At 49.8% G+C, this 16,636-nt stretch overlaps 9 protein-coding genes across 9 annotated transcripts; 5 read left to right on the forward strand and 4 right to left on the reverse strand.

The window, feature by feature from the left end:
• Positions 1-33: 33 nt before the first annotated feature.
• Positions 34-537, forward strand: KL911_002583 (uncharacterized protein; the record flags this gene model as incomplete). The annotated part of the gene is made up of 1 exon (XM_043197668.1): positions 34-537. One exon carries the CDS (start codon positions 34-36, stop codon positions 535-537), a length of 504 nt encoding a protein of 167 aa, XP_043054863.1.
• Positions 538-563: 26 nt separating this feature from the next.
• KL911_002584 (uncharacterized protein) lies at positions 564-1,805 on the reverse strand (the record flags this gene model as incomplete). Its single annotated transcript, XM_043197669.1, has 1 exon — positions 564-1,805. One exon carries the CDS (start codon positions 1,803-1,805, stop codon positions 564-566), a length of 1,242 nt encoding a protein of 413 aa, XP_043054864.1.
• A 96-nt stretch (positions 1,806-1,901) lies between these two features.
• On the reverse strand, positions 1,902-4,406 carry KL911_002585 (uncharacterized protein; the record flags this gene model as incomplete). Its single annotated transcript, XM_043197670.1, has 1 exon — positions 1,902-4,406. One exon carries the CDS (start codon positions 4,404-4,406, stop codon positions 1,902-1,904), a length of 2,505 nt encoding a protein of 834 aa, XP_043054865.1.
• Positions 4,407-5,163: 757 nt separating this feature from the next.
• KL911_002586 (uncharacterized protein) lies at positions 5,164-6,675 on the forward strand (the record flags this gene model as incomplete). Its single annotated transcript, XM_043197671.1, has 2 exons — positions 5,164-5,377; positions 5,783-6,675. The coding sequence occupies 2 exons, from the start codon at positions 5,164-5,166 to the stop codon at positions 6,673-6,675; spliced, it is 1,107 nt and encodes a 368-aa protein (XP_043054866.1).
• A 468-nt stretch (positions 6,676-7,143) lies between these two features.
• On the forward strand, positions 7,144-8,424 carry KL911_002587 (uncharacterized protein; the record flags this gene model as incomplete). Its single annotated transcript, XM_043197672.1, has 1 exon — positions 7,144-8,424. The coding sequence occupies one exon, from the start codon at positions 7,144-7,146 to the stop codon at positions 8,422-8,424; it is 1,281 nt and encodes a 426-aa protein (XP_043054867.1).
• A 117-nt stretch (positions 8,425-8,541) lies between these two features.
• KL911_002588 (uncharacterized protein) lies at positions 8,542-10,054 on the forward strand (the record flags this gene model as incomplete). Its single annotated transcript, XM_043197673.1, has 2 exons — positions 8,542-8,720; positions 9,034-10,054. 2 exons carry the CDS (start codon positions 8,542-8,544, stop codon positions 10,052-10,054), a joined length of 1,200 nt encoding a protein of 399 aa, XP_043054868.1.
• A 187-nt stretch (positions 10,055-10,241) lies between these two features.
• Positions 10,242-11,585, forward strand: KL911_002589 (uncharacterized protein; the record flags this gene model as incomplete). Its single annotated transcript, XM_043197674.1, has 1 exon — positions 10,242-11,585. The coding sequence occupies one exon, from the start codon at positions 10,242-10,244 to the stop codon at positions 11,583-11,585; it is 1,344 nt and encodes a 447-aa protein (XP_043054869.1).
• Positions 11,586-11,601: 16 nt separating this feature from the next.
• Positions 11,602-13,641, reverse strand: KL911_002590 (uncharacterized protein; the record flags this gene model as incomplete). Its single annotated transcript, XM_043197676.1, has 1 exon — positions 11,602-13,641. The coding sequence occupies one exon, from the start codon at positions 13,639-13,641 to the stop codon at positions 11,602-11,604; it is 2,040 nt and encodes a 679-aa protein (XP_043054870.1).
• A 33-nt stretch (positions 13,642-13,674) lies between these two features.
• On the reverse strand, positions 13,675-16,608 carry KL911_002591 (uncharacterized protein; the record flags this gene model as incomplete). The annotated part of the gene is made up of 1 exon (XM_043197677.1): positions 13,675-16,608. The coding sequence occupies one exon, from the start codon at positions 16,606-16,608 to the stop codon at positions 13,675-13,677; it is 2,934 nt and encodes a 977-aa protein (XP_043054871.1).
• Between the last annotated feature and the right edge of the window lie 28 nt (positions 16,609-16,636).

The following is a 16,636-nucleotide window of genomic DNA, read 5'->3' on the forward strand; positions in this document are numbered from 1 at the left end:
TTTTATCTCCAAACTTTTTTTATCGATTTGAAAATGCCTAAAAGTCTCTCCAGCGTGAACAAGAAGCTCAAGAACGCCAAGCTTCTGCATCCCAAAGGCCGCAGGGCCAAGCTGTTATCGCGTGCAACACTCCGAGAGGAGAATCTCGCGAAACGAAAGCTTGCCCAGCAGGAGAAAAAGTCCAACGAGCTGCAGATTGTCACATATTTCCAACAGGTCATCACAGAAAACGAGGAGTATAGCTCCAAGCCACAATTCAGTCTTGAAGAACTCCAGCAGTTCATTGAGGAGTTCATTTCGCGCGACGATGAGGAACTGGAAGAGCTCCGAGCAGAAAGAAGACCAGGCAGACCTGCATCGAAAAGACAGGATCTGCTCGAAATACGCAGGAAACAAGAAGCCCATGTCTACGAGACCGGCTGGAATGTTCCAGATTTGCGCGATCCCAAGACGGTGAAGCTTCTCAGAAACTGGAATGGGGATAGAGGCAGTTTGACCGCGCTGAAATTCAGTGTGGTGAAAAAGTCTGATGTGTAGATCGATATGGACAGGCATTGGGGATATCATGTGAAAGTTGTATCTTTGTTTTTTCTGGAGTCCTTGTAGTCTGCGAGCTGTGCGATCTCGTCGGAATCCACAAAATAGCTTAGGCCAAGAATAACGAGAAAACCTAAACCAACGACCGCGAGACTATTTCTTGCCCACAGGTAGAACTTGGTGGACTTCTTCCTGAAAAACACTAGCTTATCCGAATCTCCATCGAGAAGGTGCCAGTTTTGAGCTATCAGCTTGTTGATATTTTTGATATAGGCTTCGGGTGACCGTAATTGGGCTAATAGCCTCGAAACGTTGCGCTTTTGAGGTTCCACATCATGAGGATCATATTCTCGCACTTTCTCTGTCTCTCCGTTTTCATGCAATATCATAAACTCATATCCCTTTGGCATGTCTTTTTCTGACGCTAGGGAAGGGAACAAGTCTATCGTGGAGTTGTTATGGCCTGCAAAGATACTGCTAGGAACAAATGTGTTTGGAACAAGCACAGGCGTGAAGAAGTTGCCAGCCTCAAAGGATCGGGGATCCTTAGAAGTCTGCTGTCTAGCCCACTCGTAATTCTGTATGCTTTTAAATAACTGTTCTTGTGTCACGTCATTTTGGTGCTTCGCTTCTTGTAAAAAGGACTCTAGTTCGGCAGGAGCTTTAGAAGGTGCCTGATCTATGCTCATGATGAAAGGGCGGTAGGATGGCATTGGGGTAAAATTGGTCATTCTGGGGAGATCATGGTGGTGATACGATTCCTTTTTCTGGATCTTGTTGATGGAACTGAGGAGATCCTTGAACGACGCATCAGGTTTCTTCTTCTTTACTATCGCAGGACTTTGCTGTGGCTCTGACTTGGGAGATTCCTCAACCTTTGTAAGAAGAGAGCCAATGGTTTCTGACTGCCCCGATTGCGCCGGAGGAGATACAAGATTGTGTGATGTTCCGGACGGATTAAGTTGTGCCATCAAGTAATCGTAAAACTGCTTATTACGTTTCAATGTGGTGACGAAAAGCGAGAGGCGTTCTTTATTGGAAACATGCTTATTGTATCTGTGAAGGCTCCTAAACAAGTCCAGATTGCCACTGGAATCAGATGCGCAATACTTCTTGAACAAGTCAATCTCAGACCGGAATTTCTTGCAAAAATAAGGATATCCCAAAGGCTCAGTAACAGCTGGCGTCTTGGACTGGAACGAGGAGAAGCGGTAAAAAGACCTCGGACCGCGTAAGACCCAAAAAGTTGACAGCCGTGCACTTGACATGAAGCTTATTTAACTTGTCGATGTCTCTAAGTTGCAATTAAATTACGATATGCACTGCCAAGTGTAAATAATAAAACCTAAGAATTACATAATGTATCACTTCTTCCTGCCGAAGAAACCCCTCTTCTTCTTCTTTTTTTCGGTAGTCTTTGATTCCGACGTCGTCGGAGGAGTAAATGCTGGAGTGTTTGGAGCCGGTGTCGCCTCTGGCACCGGAAGCAGGTTGTTTGCCTGAGATGGAGCAGGCAGACTGGATTCGGAGCCGGAACCCGAAACAGAGGCCGAACCAGAGCCAGACCCGCCCTGGGGAGCAGCCTCTGCAGTGACAGCAGGAACAGGGTATGCTCTAGGAGCTTGTGCAAGCTCCTGCGGAGCAAATGGCTGAGGTTGTTTCTGAGGAGGAGCAGGCTGTTGATGCTGCGGTTTTGGCTGCTTGTATGGCCCATTGATGCCTAAGCCATTGGACGTCTGGCTCCTCCTCGTCATTTGATTCAAAGTGCCCGAGGAGCTTTGTCTCATAGGATATGGCTGCTGCATGTTGTTCATGCCGGGGTTCTGAGAAGGCCCGAGCATCATGGACTGTCTTGATGGCATACCCCTGGTGTCGTTCCCGAGCGCAACACCACTTAGTATGTTTGTGGACTTGCGGTTCTTTCTGGACGTAGGCTTAAATTGTCTGCTCTGCTGCCTGGCCATTTGCCCGTAGCAATCTTGTCCCTCGTACGTGGATTGGTGGCCATTCATTCCGGATATCATCGATAAGTTGTCCTGTGTGTAAGACATTGGTACTGGTTGCCTTCTGACAGGCGCAGGAGGTGCTGTCTGCGTCAAAATTTGCTGCTGGCTAGACAATCCTTGGGATGGGAGCCCGTGAGGCAATCCCTGTTGGGGCATGTAAGATGGGGAAGACGAGTCGTTGTAGTACTCTGTGCCTGCAGGAGGAGCGGTATATTGTTGTTGCACTTGAGGACCACTAACAGGTTGAGCAAGCTGTGCTGGATTCTGCTGCTGCGGAGGCAAATACTGTTGGTACTGTTGTGCAGGCTGAGTCTGAGGCTGGGGTTGCGGCTGGACCTGCTGAGCTTCCCGCTGTTGAGCAAAAATGTTCGGAGTCGGTTTTGCTTGGTAGCTGCCAGTTGGTGCTTGAGGGTTTTGCGTCTGGTCGGAGATCACATACGCACGGGCCATTTCAGAGAGCTCTTCAAGATCAGCATCCATGCTCTGATCCTGAACAACGGTTCCGTTGACGTATTGACCGTTGGCTGCCATAGCAGGTTGTAGATTCGTGGTGTATGATCTCTGGTTATTGGGCTGGTTGTACTCCTTATTTTCAAAGTTGAATGCATAGTTGTCCGCCTGGGAGGCTGGGGGAGATGGATGGACTGAGGAAGGCTGAATTGCGGGTTGGGCTAATCTGTTTGCCGATTCCGCAATCTCCTTCTCCTTCAAGGCGTTTTTCACTGAAAGCTCATCCTGTTGAAGTTTCAGGTGTCTGATATTTTCAGCGTTTTTGCGCAACCAGAATATCGACGTTGGGTGCTCTAAAGTGGAGACATTGCTGTTGCATGCTTGCGTCATCATGGCGTACAAGAATTCCAAGTATGGGGTTTTAATGTGGAAGTCATCCGCAATCAGAATAGGTTGCAGCACAAGAAGGTCCAGGTATATCTCATTCTGGTTGTAGAAGTCGTAAAACAGTTTCGGGGCCTCTGAATAATCGGGGCTTAGGTCAACGACCGGGTATAATTGGCTCAATCTTTGGAGCATGGAGGACTCGCTGTCATAACTCTTAAAAAGCTTGCATCCCATGGTTTTGATGACGCTGATGATCTCCTTGATCAACCCCGAGATCAGAGGTTTTGCCAAAATTTGTTCTTGGAGCTGATCAGGGAACGGTTTTTCGAATAATATGGACAACGGCTCAATAGTTATTTTAGGAAGTGCAAATTTCCATTGGTACGACAAGAACTCAACCGGGGTGCTGAGCTTGTAAACGTCAATCCCGGCGCTCTCGAAGAGGTCCGATATCTCGTTGATGAGTTTGATGTCGGTTTTTGTGTATTCATCCTCGGTACCACTACGGCCGACGTAGAGCAAATCACTTTCCTTTTTGCTTTTGTACACGTGGTAGTTATTGTTTCCCACAAGACGGATATCGTAGTCGGACATGATGGACAGCACTGGGACGTCTGCCTCGAGTTGCATTGACAGCTTGACAAACGGCTCCAAATTGACGAAGTTCGTGGACTCGACGATAATCGCGGGAACTGCGCCGACGGAGAGCTGTGCCACGAACACCTTGGCCAGCTTGGCGGACACCAAAGAAAGATCCTGCAACGACGTGGCAGAAACGAATATGTAGTCGATCTTGGTTCTGGAGAAGTCTGTGCTGGATAAATACGGATCGAGAGACTCGTATACCGTTGTCAGCGAGTACCTGGAATTGCCGAATTGCGCAGAACTCCACTGGAACGTGTTATTGGATTTTGCGGACGGACTGACCACCGTGAGATCACACGTTTTGGAGCTGAACAACCGCCAGTTGTAAAAGGCAAGGTTGGGATGAGCCCCAATTGACAGCACGTTGTAACGGGATGTCATAATAAAAACAAGTTGATCAAGGAACGGCCGTTAGCAATGAAGAAGGGTGAAAATTACTGGAGCCGGCCTTTGTTGAAGATCCAGCGAGTGCAAAATTTGGTCAGAGGAAACTATGTTTGACTTTTAAGAATTTTCCGCGAAGGAGGGATCTGGTTACTTGGAAACAGAATACGTTTGGCAGGGCAGGGGTGTGTGCAAGGAGCAGGGTGGGACTATCGACTTTAAAATTTTTTCCAGCTTCAAATATATTCACGTCTACTTTGCATTGGGCAGGACAAAGTGGCCTGCTACAATGCATAGTTCTGTGGGAACCCGCTCCGGACTCGATTGCTGGCTTGCCTCACCCGCTTTCTGGCTTTTGGAGTCAGGAGTACGGACCGACAGAATTCAGTGGACGAAGAGTAATCGAAAGCGTATCTCCGGTGGATGACTCCTGATTCCTCCGGTCATTGACTTTTGAACATTCCTTCTTGAACTGTAGTGGCAGACTGGTTAAGATAAACGCATCTAAGTTGCGCTACTAGAGGCTGACTGATTAGAAGGGAGAAGCCTAAGGAGATTCAAGGTAAGCAGGTTTCGGGTCGCCTCACATATCAGGCCTCTGCATTGCTCCTACTGTTTACAAACAACCCCCACAGGCTAGCCCTATAATTATCACACTGATGCCTGCCGTCGTGATATTAGTAATTGAGAGATTATTGCGTAAAAATATAAAAGGCCGAAAATTGCCATATAATTATTAGATTAATTTGTGCAAATGTCTTCCAAACACTACAAGTTCGATGTCACGATGACCTGCTCCGGCTGCTCCAATGCTGTCAACCGCGTGCTCACACGACTCCCAGGAGTGAAGAATGTCGACATTTCGCTTGAGAAACAGACGGTTGACGTGATAAGCGACCTCGACTACGACACAGTGCTGCAGGCCATCTCGAAGACGGGAAAAAAGGTCAACGGCGGCACAATCGTGAGTGCATAGGCGGGCGGCTAGATGCCCGCCGGCGTCTATTTGATCTCCGCGACTGAACTTTCCTGCTTGTGGTGGCCGTGGCGCCTCCGGCCGGAGTCACCGGACTGCAGTCACATGACAGAGCATGCTGGCATTACCGGTCCCGCCACCAAAAGAAGCTAAATGATAAGCTTTCTAGGTGTGGAGCTCTAATTTGCGCTTACTGTCTGCTATGTAGCACTGACAATGTAAACAGTAATTGCCCCGCCAGGCTCGAGGGTGAAATATTTTCCGATACGGTAAATTCTTGACAATTCTTCAAATGGAAAACAAACGTTCGGCGTTGTCCCTGCCGGAACCCGCGCTCTCGCTGATCTCCGGGGGTATAGCGGGGGCGCTGTCGCGGACTGCCGTATCGCCTGTGGAGCGCGTCAAGGTATTGCAGCAGGTCCAAGGATCAACAAATTCGTACCAAGGTGTTTTCCGCTCGGTGCTCCAGATATGGAGAGAGGAAGGGTACAGGGGGCTGTATCGAGGAAACGGCATCAACTGCATCCGCGTGATTCCCTATTCTGCCGTGCAGTACGCGTCGTACCAGCGTCTAAAGCGGTTTCTGGCCCGTCCAGACGGCAGCCTCAGCACAGAAGGCAGACTGGTGGCCGGGACCGTGGCCGGATTTCTGTCGGTTCTGGTATCGTACCCGATGGATCTGGTGAAGACGAGGCTCTCTGTGCAGACAGCGCAGCTCAGAAACCTCAAGAGCCGGGCCTCAGTCGAGAAGCCGCCTGGGATGTGGCAGAGTCTTGTGAATATTTATCGCAACGAGGGAGGCATATCTGCGCTTTATCGAGGTATTATGCCGACCTCGTGGGGCGTGGCGCCGTACACGGCGCTCAACTTCACGATGTACGAGAGCATGAAGGAGCTGGTGCCCGAGAAACACCGCAAAAACCCAGCCGTCGCGCTCACTCTGGGAGCCATCAGCGGGAGTGTAGGGCAGACTATAATTTATCCGATGGACGTTTTGCGCCGGCGGTTCCAAGTGGCGACGCTCGCGGGAGGAGAAATGGGGTTCCAGTACAAGTCGACGGCGGATGCGCTGGTCCAGATCGTGCGCAAGGAAGGGTACAAGGGCCTGTACAAGGGACTGCCTGCGAACATCTGGAAGATCTGTCCGGCGATGGCTGTGCAATGGATGAGTTACGATCTGATAAGAAATATGCTCCAATAGTAGGGAAAATCGAAAGACAGACCGACGGGCCAGCCTGTAGCGATGTGATAAGTGTGTATTTTTTTTACCGAGAACAATCACAGGGGTGAGTGCACTGCCCTGCGATTGCGGTGCTAGAGAAGCTCTGTACACAATAGGCCGCTAGGGAGAACAGCCAGCTTGGCGCACGATAGGCCAATCAGACCATAGGTTTCAAGATCCGTACAATCGTAATTTCCCTTTGCCTTATCTCTTGTTCAGTGCGACAATGCCCCGAGCGCTGAAATAATTGGTAATCCGCAAGCTGCGCATATTTCTTTTATCCCGACAATGCAAACAGAAAATCTGCCGACAGAAAAAGTGCAGCTTATATGCAGTAGGTTATGACTACAGTAATGCAACATCCAATGGCGGAGCCTTCTTATAAAAGGCCTCAAATCCAAAACTGATAGTGCTTTTAGATTCTTACACGAAGTTCACGTCCAGGTCACGGATTTCTACACACACCACTCCAAACTACCGGTGGACGAATCCAAGTTCACACTTTGACCCACTTTCACAACTTTCGCCCACAGCAAATGCAATACGCAAATGTTCCGGCCCAGAAATCAGAGTCCCATATCAAACTTCTGAAAAAGGAGATTGAACGGGAGTTCAGTGAGCAGTGCAACACGTCGCTGCAGATATGGCGGATGTTCAACAACAAAAATACCCTCTTGCCCAACAACAAGCGTATTCTGAACCTGTCCTGGAGACTCAATAGTATCGAAAACGTAAAGCGGCGCAGGAATTCCGACACGACCAGCAAAATCACCAAGACCCCTGTTCCCCGCAACACTCACAAATATTCAGACTCGCAATCCAGTAATAATTTATCCCTGGCAAAGCCGCATTTTCCTGAATCGTTGTTGGGCGCCGAGACGCCTGAAAACCCGGAATTCGACTACATCGAACACATCCGCAGAATTTCAAAGGAGGAGTACGGAGTCAACCCCGACGTCCGCTCCGCCAACGAGCCGTTCCGTTCATCGATATCCTCGACGGAGCACGAACCAGCATTCTCCATAACCGACCCAATTACAATAGATTCCAAAGAGCGCATGGACATTAACGACTACTTTTCACCGGAGACCAGCCATTCACTGTCTTCTAATACTAATTCAATATTCTCGACCGCTGCAGCCCAGCCGTTCCAGTTTTCTCAAACGCAGCACAGCCAGCTTGGTATGACTCATCAGCACACGTCCTCCCAGGGAAGGCAAACTGACGACTTCAACGTGGACCATTTCCTGAAATTCGACGACAACATGTCGGAGATGATGGACACGGCCAACTTTGCGCAGTCTGACAGGGAGAAGCCTCTGACTTCAATTAAAGAGGAGAAGGCCTCCTCCGACTACAGCTTGGCCAACTACATCAACACTCTGGAGGTTTCATTGGACCGTCGCGATAGACCAGTGTACGATAAACTGTCGCCCACGTTGACAACGGCAAGCACCCGGTCTGTGCCTACGGTGACGCCTGCCTCGGCAAAGGGCACTCAACAACCGATTTGCGAGAACTGTTTCACGTCAACGACTCCTTTGTGGCGCAAAACGTCGGACAACAGGCTTTTATGCAACGCATGCGGTCTGTTCTTCAAGCTGCACGGTGTTATTCGCCCTCTCAACAACACTGCATCAGGCCCGAAAGCCACTGAGCGCAACAAGCGTAAACGTGCCGCCGTGGAGCTTGGAGAACACAACTCCACGATGAAAGTTGCTCCCCGGCCTATCCGGACAGACAGTTTCAAGTCAGACAATATGCAAATGGGCGAGACATTTGCAGGGGACTGGGACTGGCTCAAATTCAATGTTTAGATGGAGAGGTTGACGTTAAAATTGCCGACGCCGGATCGTGACTGTTTGCGCGCGGAGCCCACGTTCGGAGACTTCCAAAATGAGAAAAGAGAGAGCCACAGAGAACTCCAGGACCACATGTTGCTAATAAGCTCGCCGCTGTTTTCTTCGTTGGTGAGTTCCTGGATGACTCTGTTCGAGAGTCTGTTGGACAGCTTCATTCGCGAAGTTGGTTTCTTGGTCCATCTGGATTTGCGGATCTTTGTTTTATGGTTCGGCTTGGTGGTGTTGTTTCGTAGATTGAGAAAAGCTGAGGAGTCCGAGACATAGCCTGTGGATAGCAAATTGATGATGGATCGCCAGATTCTTTTTGCAGTTCTGTACCTCGAATAGCGAGGCGGGGGCATTGACCGCATCTGACGATAGCTAGATCAAATAGTTAAATCTTGTGCGCTTATTACAGAGCACAGCCCGGAGAACTAATATCGAGAAAAAAAAATATTTATAATGGATTGACGTGTTATAGAAATACAGAAAATGCGCTTATGGGGAATTCTCTCGCTCTTTCTTCTTGCCTTTGTTGTGGCGGCCAAGACGGACTACTATCAGGTAAGTGTTGGTGCTTGGTAGGACTAACACTCAGATCCTCGGAGTTTCGAAGGATGCTAGCGACAAGGAAATCAAACAAGCGTATAGAGACCTTTCAAAGAAATACCACCCAGACAAGAATCCGGGCGACGACTCGGCGCAAACCAAGTTCATCGAGATTGGCGAGGCGTACGAAGTGCTTATGGACAAGGAGAAGCGTGCTGCGTACGACAACTTTGGCCACGAGGGCCTCCAGGGCGGCGGCCACCAGCAGCAGCACCACGACCCGTTCGATATGTTCGCCAACTTCTTCGGCGGCCAGCAGCAGCGCCGCGGCAGACCGCGAGGCGCAGACAGCTCGACCGAGCTGGAGTTCACACTGAAAGAGTTCTACAACGGGCTGGACACGGATTTTTCATTGCAGATGCAGAACATATGCGACAAGTGTTCTGGCTCGGGGTCGCAGGACGGAAAAACACATACCTGTTCGCAATGCCACGGTAGCGGCCGTGTGGTGGTCAAGAGACAGCTGGGTCCTGGCATGTTCCAGCGGTTTGAGAGTCCATGCCCGCAATGTCAGGGGTCGGGAAATCAGATCACCCATCACTGCAAAAAATGCCACGGCGAAGGTGTTGTTCGTGGGGAACGCAAATATAATTTCCATCTGCAACCGGGAACGCCTCGCAACCACGTTGAGGTGTACCAGGGAGAATCCAACAAGTCGCCCGAGTGGGATGCGGGCGATCTACGGGTCAAGATTGTCGAAAGCAAGAGCGGCAATTTGGGCTATCGACGCGTCGGAAATAATCTGTACAGGACGGAAATTCTGACTTTGAAAGAAGCATTGAGGGGCGGATGGGAGCGCGCAATTCCGTTCCTTGATAACTACGATAATACGGTGCTGCTCAAGCGCGCGCCGGGCGAGATGGTGCGGAGCGGCGAGGTGGAGAGGATCCGCGGTCGCGGAATGCCCGTGGCTGGCAGCGTGGACGAGTACGGCGACCTGTTCATCGAGTACACGATTCTGTTCCCAGCAAAGGCAAACATAAAGGATGAGCTATAGAGATAGAGGATGAAAGATCTTGCCGGAACTAGAATTGGAAGTCGTGGTATCATGAATTGAAGTTCCGTCTATCAGCTGAAATAATTTCCGAAAAAAGAATTGCATTTCTCTCTTATCTGGGTTCCTGATACGGGTGTAAATTCCGCACGTTTATAAAATACGGCCTATCTGCTCTCTGCTGTTGTCAATGTCTGCCACAGTTGCCAAACCAGCTCCACCTCCACCGGACACTGCCGACGAGAAACTTCTTCCAGGAGAGCACACTTTGCCTGCCTCCTGGTGGACCTCGCAGAAAGTTTTCGATTACGAAAAAAAAGCTATTTTTGCGCGGTCCTGGCTTTTTGTTACGCACCAGCAGCGTTTCAAAAAAGCAGGCGACTACTTTTCCTACAGCTTTATGGGCTGGAACTTCTTCCTGATCAAAACCAAAGCCGGCGAGATCAAGGCTTTCCACAACGTCTGCAGACACAGAGCGTATCCCGTGGTGAGAAAGCAGCAGGGCTCGTCGATTGTTCTTGGTTGCAAGTACCACGGCTGGTCCTACAACACCGACGGCCTGCTGACCAAGGCACCGCACTTCAACGAGGTTGAGGGCTTTGACCCTAAGGCCAACTCCCTGTTCGAGATCAGAAGCCACACCACGAAGGAAGGCCTGGTTTTCATTAATTTCGACAACACCGACGAGTACACTCCATTCGAGGAGTTTTTCAAAGGACTCGACGAGGAGATGGCCGAGTACGATTTTGACGACTACGAGTACCACATGTCCTACGAGCTGGACGGCGAGTTCAACTGGAAAACGCTGATGGATGGCTACCAAGAGTGCTACCACTGCCCTACTGCCCACCCCGGCCTCAACTCTGCCTTCAAGATGGAAACCTACAAGGTGGTTCCTAAGGGCAACTACTGCCGTCACTATGCGAAGATCGTTGAGGATGAGGTCGAGGAGGTCGAGGAGGAGGACCCGGACACCGAGTCGTCCTGGTTTGGCTTTGGAAGAAAGAAGCAGGAGAAAAAGAAGACTGTCAAGACCAGAGAGAACCCGGGCGGAACTTTCAATGGCCTGTGGTGCTATCTGTTCCCTAGCAACGGCGTGAACTGCTACTCGCCAGCCTTCTACTCGATCAGAGTGCTGCCTATAGCTCCGTCGAGAACTATTTTGCAGTACGATATCTACACCAAGAAGGGCCTTGCCGAGGACAAGAAAAAAGACTTTGTCGACTTCTTGCAGCAGGTCGAGATCGAGGACTTCAACCTGTGCGTCCAGACGCAGAAAAATCTGAACCAGGGTATTTACTCCACGGGCTACCTCCACCCTCTTAAGGAGCGCGGAGTCTTGCATTACCAGGGGCTGGTGAAAGATATGGTCAGGAAACATTTTGAGCTCGAACAGAAGGAGGGAAAAGAGATTAACCCGGCCAGAATCGGCGGCAAGCCAAACTCTAGTGAGGCTCAGGAGCTCGAGGAGTTGTGCTCCAAGATCGAGTGCCAGGGTTCGAACCCAGAGACGCTCGGCGAGCTCGACTGGTAAGCATATATATTTATATTCAATTACTTCTCATTTCTAGGATTTCGTCAATCACGCTCTGGCGCAGCGAAGAGTCCACGAACAGGCTCTTGAGCAGTCCGACGAGCTCGCTCGTCGCCAGCTCAAAGAATTTCGCGTCGTAGAAGCTCTCCAGGATCTCGCGCAGGCCCGAGTCCAGGACCAGCTTCATCTGCTCTAGCTTTTGGTAGCTCTGTATTTTCCGAAGTTCAGGCAGCTCAGAAGGCACCAAAAGACGCAAGAAGCCAGCCAACGTGTCGGACAGGATTTGTGACTCGTCGGAGTCAATGCTGGAGCGCGAAATTATCATCTGGCTCAGATATCCGCTGACCTGGGCCACCATCGAGCTTGCCACCTCGTGGACCAGAACGTTGTTCACGCCCGTTCCCTTCACGTACGCTTTATTGATCTCACCAAACACCCCGTCCAGCTCGTGTAGCAATGTCTTGGAGTGGCGTGCACGCACGCTGTTCTCGTAGCCGTTGTCGCGGAACAGAACGTCCTCGTGAGGACGGATGGTTTTAAATATGGTCTCCAAGTATTGCTGGACATGTTGTATGCGCAGCCGCTGTTTTAAGGCGTAGCAGGACTCGAGGTTCACAGAGTACTTGGCAGCCAGATTGTCGACGATCTTGGAGTAGTCGGTGTAGAACGCAACCCAGCTGCTATACGATTCGCTAACAACCATGAAAAAACAGAAGACAAGCTTTTTGATATTCATCTTGAACAAACCTTCTGCATTTTCCACGGACTCTGCCTTCGACTTCAGCTGCTCGTAGTTGTTGTAAAAATCTGCCACCAAATTCTTCATCCAACTGCAAACACATGAGTATCTCACTGTGGAGGAAACGTTCGACAGCTTGCTGTTTGTTGATATGGACTTGACACCCAGATCGTTCTTATCATCCTTCCAATCCTCATTCCAGGCGTCCCAGTCGTCATTCTCTGGTATTTCTGGGTTCTCGTCCCAACCCTTGTCCCATTCGTCGTTCCAGTCGTCCTCATCTGTCGGGTCTGCTTCTTTCTCGCATAGCTCTTCCTTTTCAAGCTTCTCGAGCTCGCCACTTATGGCCATTTCTTTTATTTCATCAAGCTTCTTGTCCACCAGCGTCTCTACCCAGTAGCTAACCAGATCGTCAATCCAGAACTCCAAATCACAGGTACCGTCCCTTGACCACCCGTCTTGAGCCAGAAGCTCGGATATCACCTGCAACTGGCCGATTGTCTTGCTGTCGCCAGCTCCGTATTTGCCCAGGATCAACGAATAGATGTTCTCAGAGTCAAACATGCGCTGCTTTAGTGCTGCCATAAGCAGCTTGGACACGCTCAGTTTGACGGCTCCCAGGTGATACTTTTCGCCATTTCTGTTGTGGTCCATAAACAGGTTAAAAAAATTAATCACGTTTTCGACGCTCTGAAGAAACCCAGAAAACGTTGTCTGCCTACCGAATTCGAGCACTATGTGTTCTCCATCGTACGAGAGCTTGTTGGCCCGTCCCAGATTCGCAGAGAGTTCACGGCCGAAGAGCTTATGGAAGCCAAAATAGTGCAAAAACTCGTCCTCTACCAAGGCGCAAAATTCGTAGCTGCAACTTAGATACTCCAGGAAGGTCAGATCATTGTGTTTGTTATTATACTGGAGAGAATCGTTCCCAAAACTGAGATATCTTGGAAGGAGCGCAACCATCTCGTCCTTTATCTTCACCCCAAATTCCTGGGTTTGCTTGTTGATCTCGGTCAGTATTATCGCTTCGCCAGCTATCATCTCCTTCAAATCCTTGGCCTTGCTCAGTAACTTCTTGTAATTTCTCACAGCACTGTCAAATACCACCTCGTCGCCCAAACACGCTGACAGCTCAGTGAGAAGCCCCCTGATCACCCACAACAGATTGCAGCATTCGAGTTGTTGAAGATAGTCTGATGCCTGCAGCTGAGCCGCCCCCGTGTCTACGGGCTCTTCCGCTCGCTCAAGTTCTCTAGAAAGCCTATCTCTATCGTAGCCTCGTATATACGAGTGCAACGCGGTGCTGATCGATTCCATTAAAATGCTTGATCCATAAAATAATACAAAATATTATACACACAGATATTTATCCATTATTTCTTCAGCCAGCTTAAAATTTCCGTTGTAGCAATAAATCAGGTAGCTATTATACGCGGCCTCGTATTTCAAATTATACGCGTCCTCAGGCTCGTCCAGCAACAGTACCTGGTCATAGAACTGAAGAGCCAGCGTGTTCAGCCCGAGAAGGTTGAAGGTGCGGCCGAGGTTGTAATTAATCTCCATCTCGTAGCCACCTCCAGCCCTGCGCAATTGGGCGTACTCTAGCATGAAAGTCAGACCCTGGATAATCTGGAAGTTCTTGTTGATTGTTTGTCGCTGCATCGACCGGTGAAGATTGGCAAGGCCCATCAGAAACACCAGCGAGGGGTCGTTGTAATAGTCTCTGTATATTTTTAGGCTGTACGTCAACGCAGCCGTGTACGACTTGTTCATGTACAGGAACGTGGAGTAGATGTAGTTCAGAAGCGGATGGAATTTCTCTGTGTCAACGTTGGTGTTGGTGATGGCTGCCATGCCAGATATCTCGCGCTTTTCTTTGAGCGAGTCATGGGTCTTGATCTGGCGAAGAATATACTTTTGGTTCGGGGCATCCACGTACGGATGGTAAAACAGTTCCGTGGGCTTGCACGCGGCCAGAAAAGTCTTCAACGCAGGCACAGAAAACTGATAGTCGTTCATCAGCATACGCAGATGGTTCATTATGACGGAAACCTCGTTAGTGATGAAGCCAACAGAGAGACCAAGAAGCGTAATTGTGAGCTCCTTTTTCTTGAAGACATTGATGTGGCGTGCAATCTCGTGGATCGAAAGCGCGTCCTCCACGTTTCCCTCGTACTCGGAAATCATCAAGGAGTACTTCATAAATAAGTCAAACCACTTCTCAAACGAAATGCCCTTGAACTCATCCTGCGGAATGGGAATTCTTCCCGAGTCCATCTCCTTCGACAGAATCATCTCGTCCTGCAGGTAAGGGAGTCGCGACAGTTTCTGGTCGATGCTCAACTTTTCGGTTCGACGACGGAGACCGGTGTTGAACTTCTTCGCTTTGTCAGAGGAGAAAAAGCAGCGGTATGTTGAAAACACCTCGATCAGCTCAGAAACCAGATCTATCCACATCGACGCGATTGCGTGCCTGTCGTGCCCCAGAGACTCCGCGTCGTCCTCCAGCCGCTCGAGCAGTCTGTTCGCGCGCACGTACTGCTCGTTGATCCGGGTCATGGATTTGAGCTCTTTCTTATGCAAAAGCTCAGGGTCCAAAGGAACAACCTTCTTCTTCTTCGACCTCCGTGACGACGGGTACTCGGCAATTAGTGCGAGCTGCTCAGAATCTCTTGCGCTCTGCTCGTCGCTCATCTCTTTGTCGTGTTCGTCCTCCTCGTCCTCAGAGTCTTTCAGCAAGTTGTTACGCGCACTGGCCCGCTCTTTGCTGCGCTGCTCTCTGGCCTCCTTGTACAGCTTGCTCATGCTCTGTATGTCGTCAAGATAAAAGTAGACCTCTGCCAAGGCCACTTTTATTTCGACGTTGTCTGGATCGTGCTCCAGAAGACGGGTGTAAGCCTCCTTTGCGTTTTCGAAATCTTCTGTCTCCCGAAGGCATTTGGCAATACTCAGCACCAGCTCAGCGGGATTGTTTTCGTAGACCCCCGAAACTGGGTAGAAATACCGCAGTGCTTCGTGATACAAACCAAATGTCTCCAGCTCCGAGCCGATGCGCAGGAACAGATCGGCAGTCTCCTGAATATTCTCGCTCAGAAGATACTCAAAGTGTCTGAGGGCCTCGTCGGTGTTTTTTGAGTTTAGTCTGAATAATCCGAGCTGAACTCGAATATCAATGGGAAGAGAGTACTCTCTAGCTTTTTCTTCTGCGTTCAGAGCCTGAAACTTCTGGTTATCGAATCGCCGATCATCAAATTCCACATCCACAGATGGCAGGTCGTCCCAGAATGTTTGCGACTCTCTGTGTTGGATCCATCTCGACGCCTGCTTGAGTGTCTTGATTGCCACGTTCCAGGCCGCCTTCTTGCCGTACAGCTCCAGCAGAATGTTCAGCTCGGACCAGTCAAACGTAATGGTCTTCAGTTCTGTCTTTTCTCCGCGGCGGAATTTCATGTTCTCCTCGAAGATGCGCGTGTACATGCTGATTGCGTCGTTGACACGATTTTCCTCAACATATATTTTGGCAAGTTCGCGGTATATCTTGGGCTCTTGAGGCATGATGGCTCGCAGTTTGTGCAAACTATCGCTCGCTCGCTTGTACTGACCGCGTTCTCGATACAAACAAGCTCTCGCAAATATAGAGTCGTAGTCCTTGCCGTTGCTGGCAGCTATAGCTTTCGAGTAGCAGTAAACAGCCTGTCGCGTATGCTCGAGCTCTACAGACAACTCTGCCAGAGTGCGCCAGAACTCAAAGTCCCATGAGTGAAGATGAGCAGCCAACAGCCAGAAATTGGAGCATTTGTTGTAATTTCCCTGGAGTCTGTATATCTCTCCGAGCGTCTTGTATGCACTGAAATTATTTTTATCGAGCTTCACCACCTCCAGATACAAGTTCTGTGCGGTTTGAAGATCATTGCGCACAAAAGCTTCGTTGGCTTCAGAAAGGAGCTGTTTCACCTCTGGCGAGAGCTCTTCTCTGCGCATCCTCCGTCTCATAGCAGCCAGTCCGCGAGTTTTTTTGCCCTTTGCCGGCTTGGGTTTGAAATTCCTGGCCTCGCGTAGAGCATTGCGGAACTCAAAGTCCTCGTCGATATCTTCCTCGTCAAGGTCCTCGTCGCTGAACCCGAAATTATCTTGCTCTGCCTCGAAGTCCTCGTCATTGGGATCGTCGTCTTCGGGGATAATCCCATCGTCAGAGAACACGATTGCCTCGTCATCTTCGCTCTCATCGTCTATCAGATCGCGCAAGGCGTCCGTGTCGTCGAGCAAATAATCCTCGTCCTCCATTTACCAGGAATAAATGGAGTAAATAAAC

The sequence above is a fragment of the Ogataea haglerorum genome (assembly GCF_019207285.1).
Source record: "Ogataea haglerorum isolate 81-453-3 chromosome Unknown 81-453-3_NODE_6_length_583072_cov_95.821986, whole genome shotgun sequence".
In the NCBI taxonomy this organism is placed as follows: Eukaryota; Fungi; Ascomycota; class Pichiomycetes; order Pichiales; family Pichiaceae; genus Ogataea; species Ogataea haglerorum.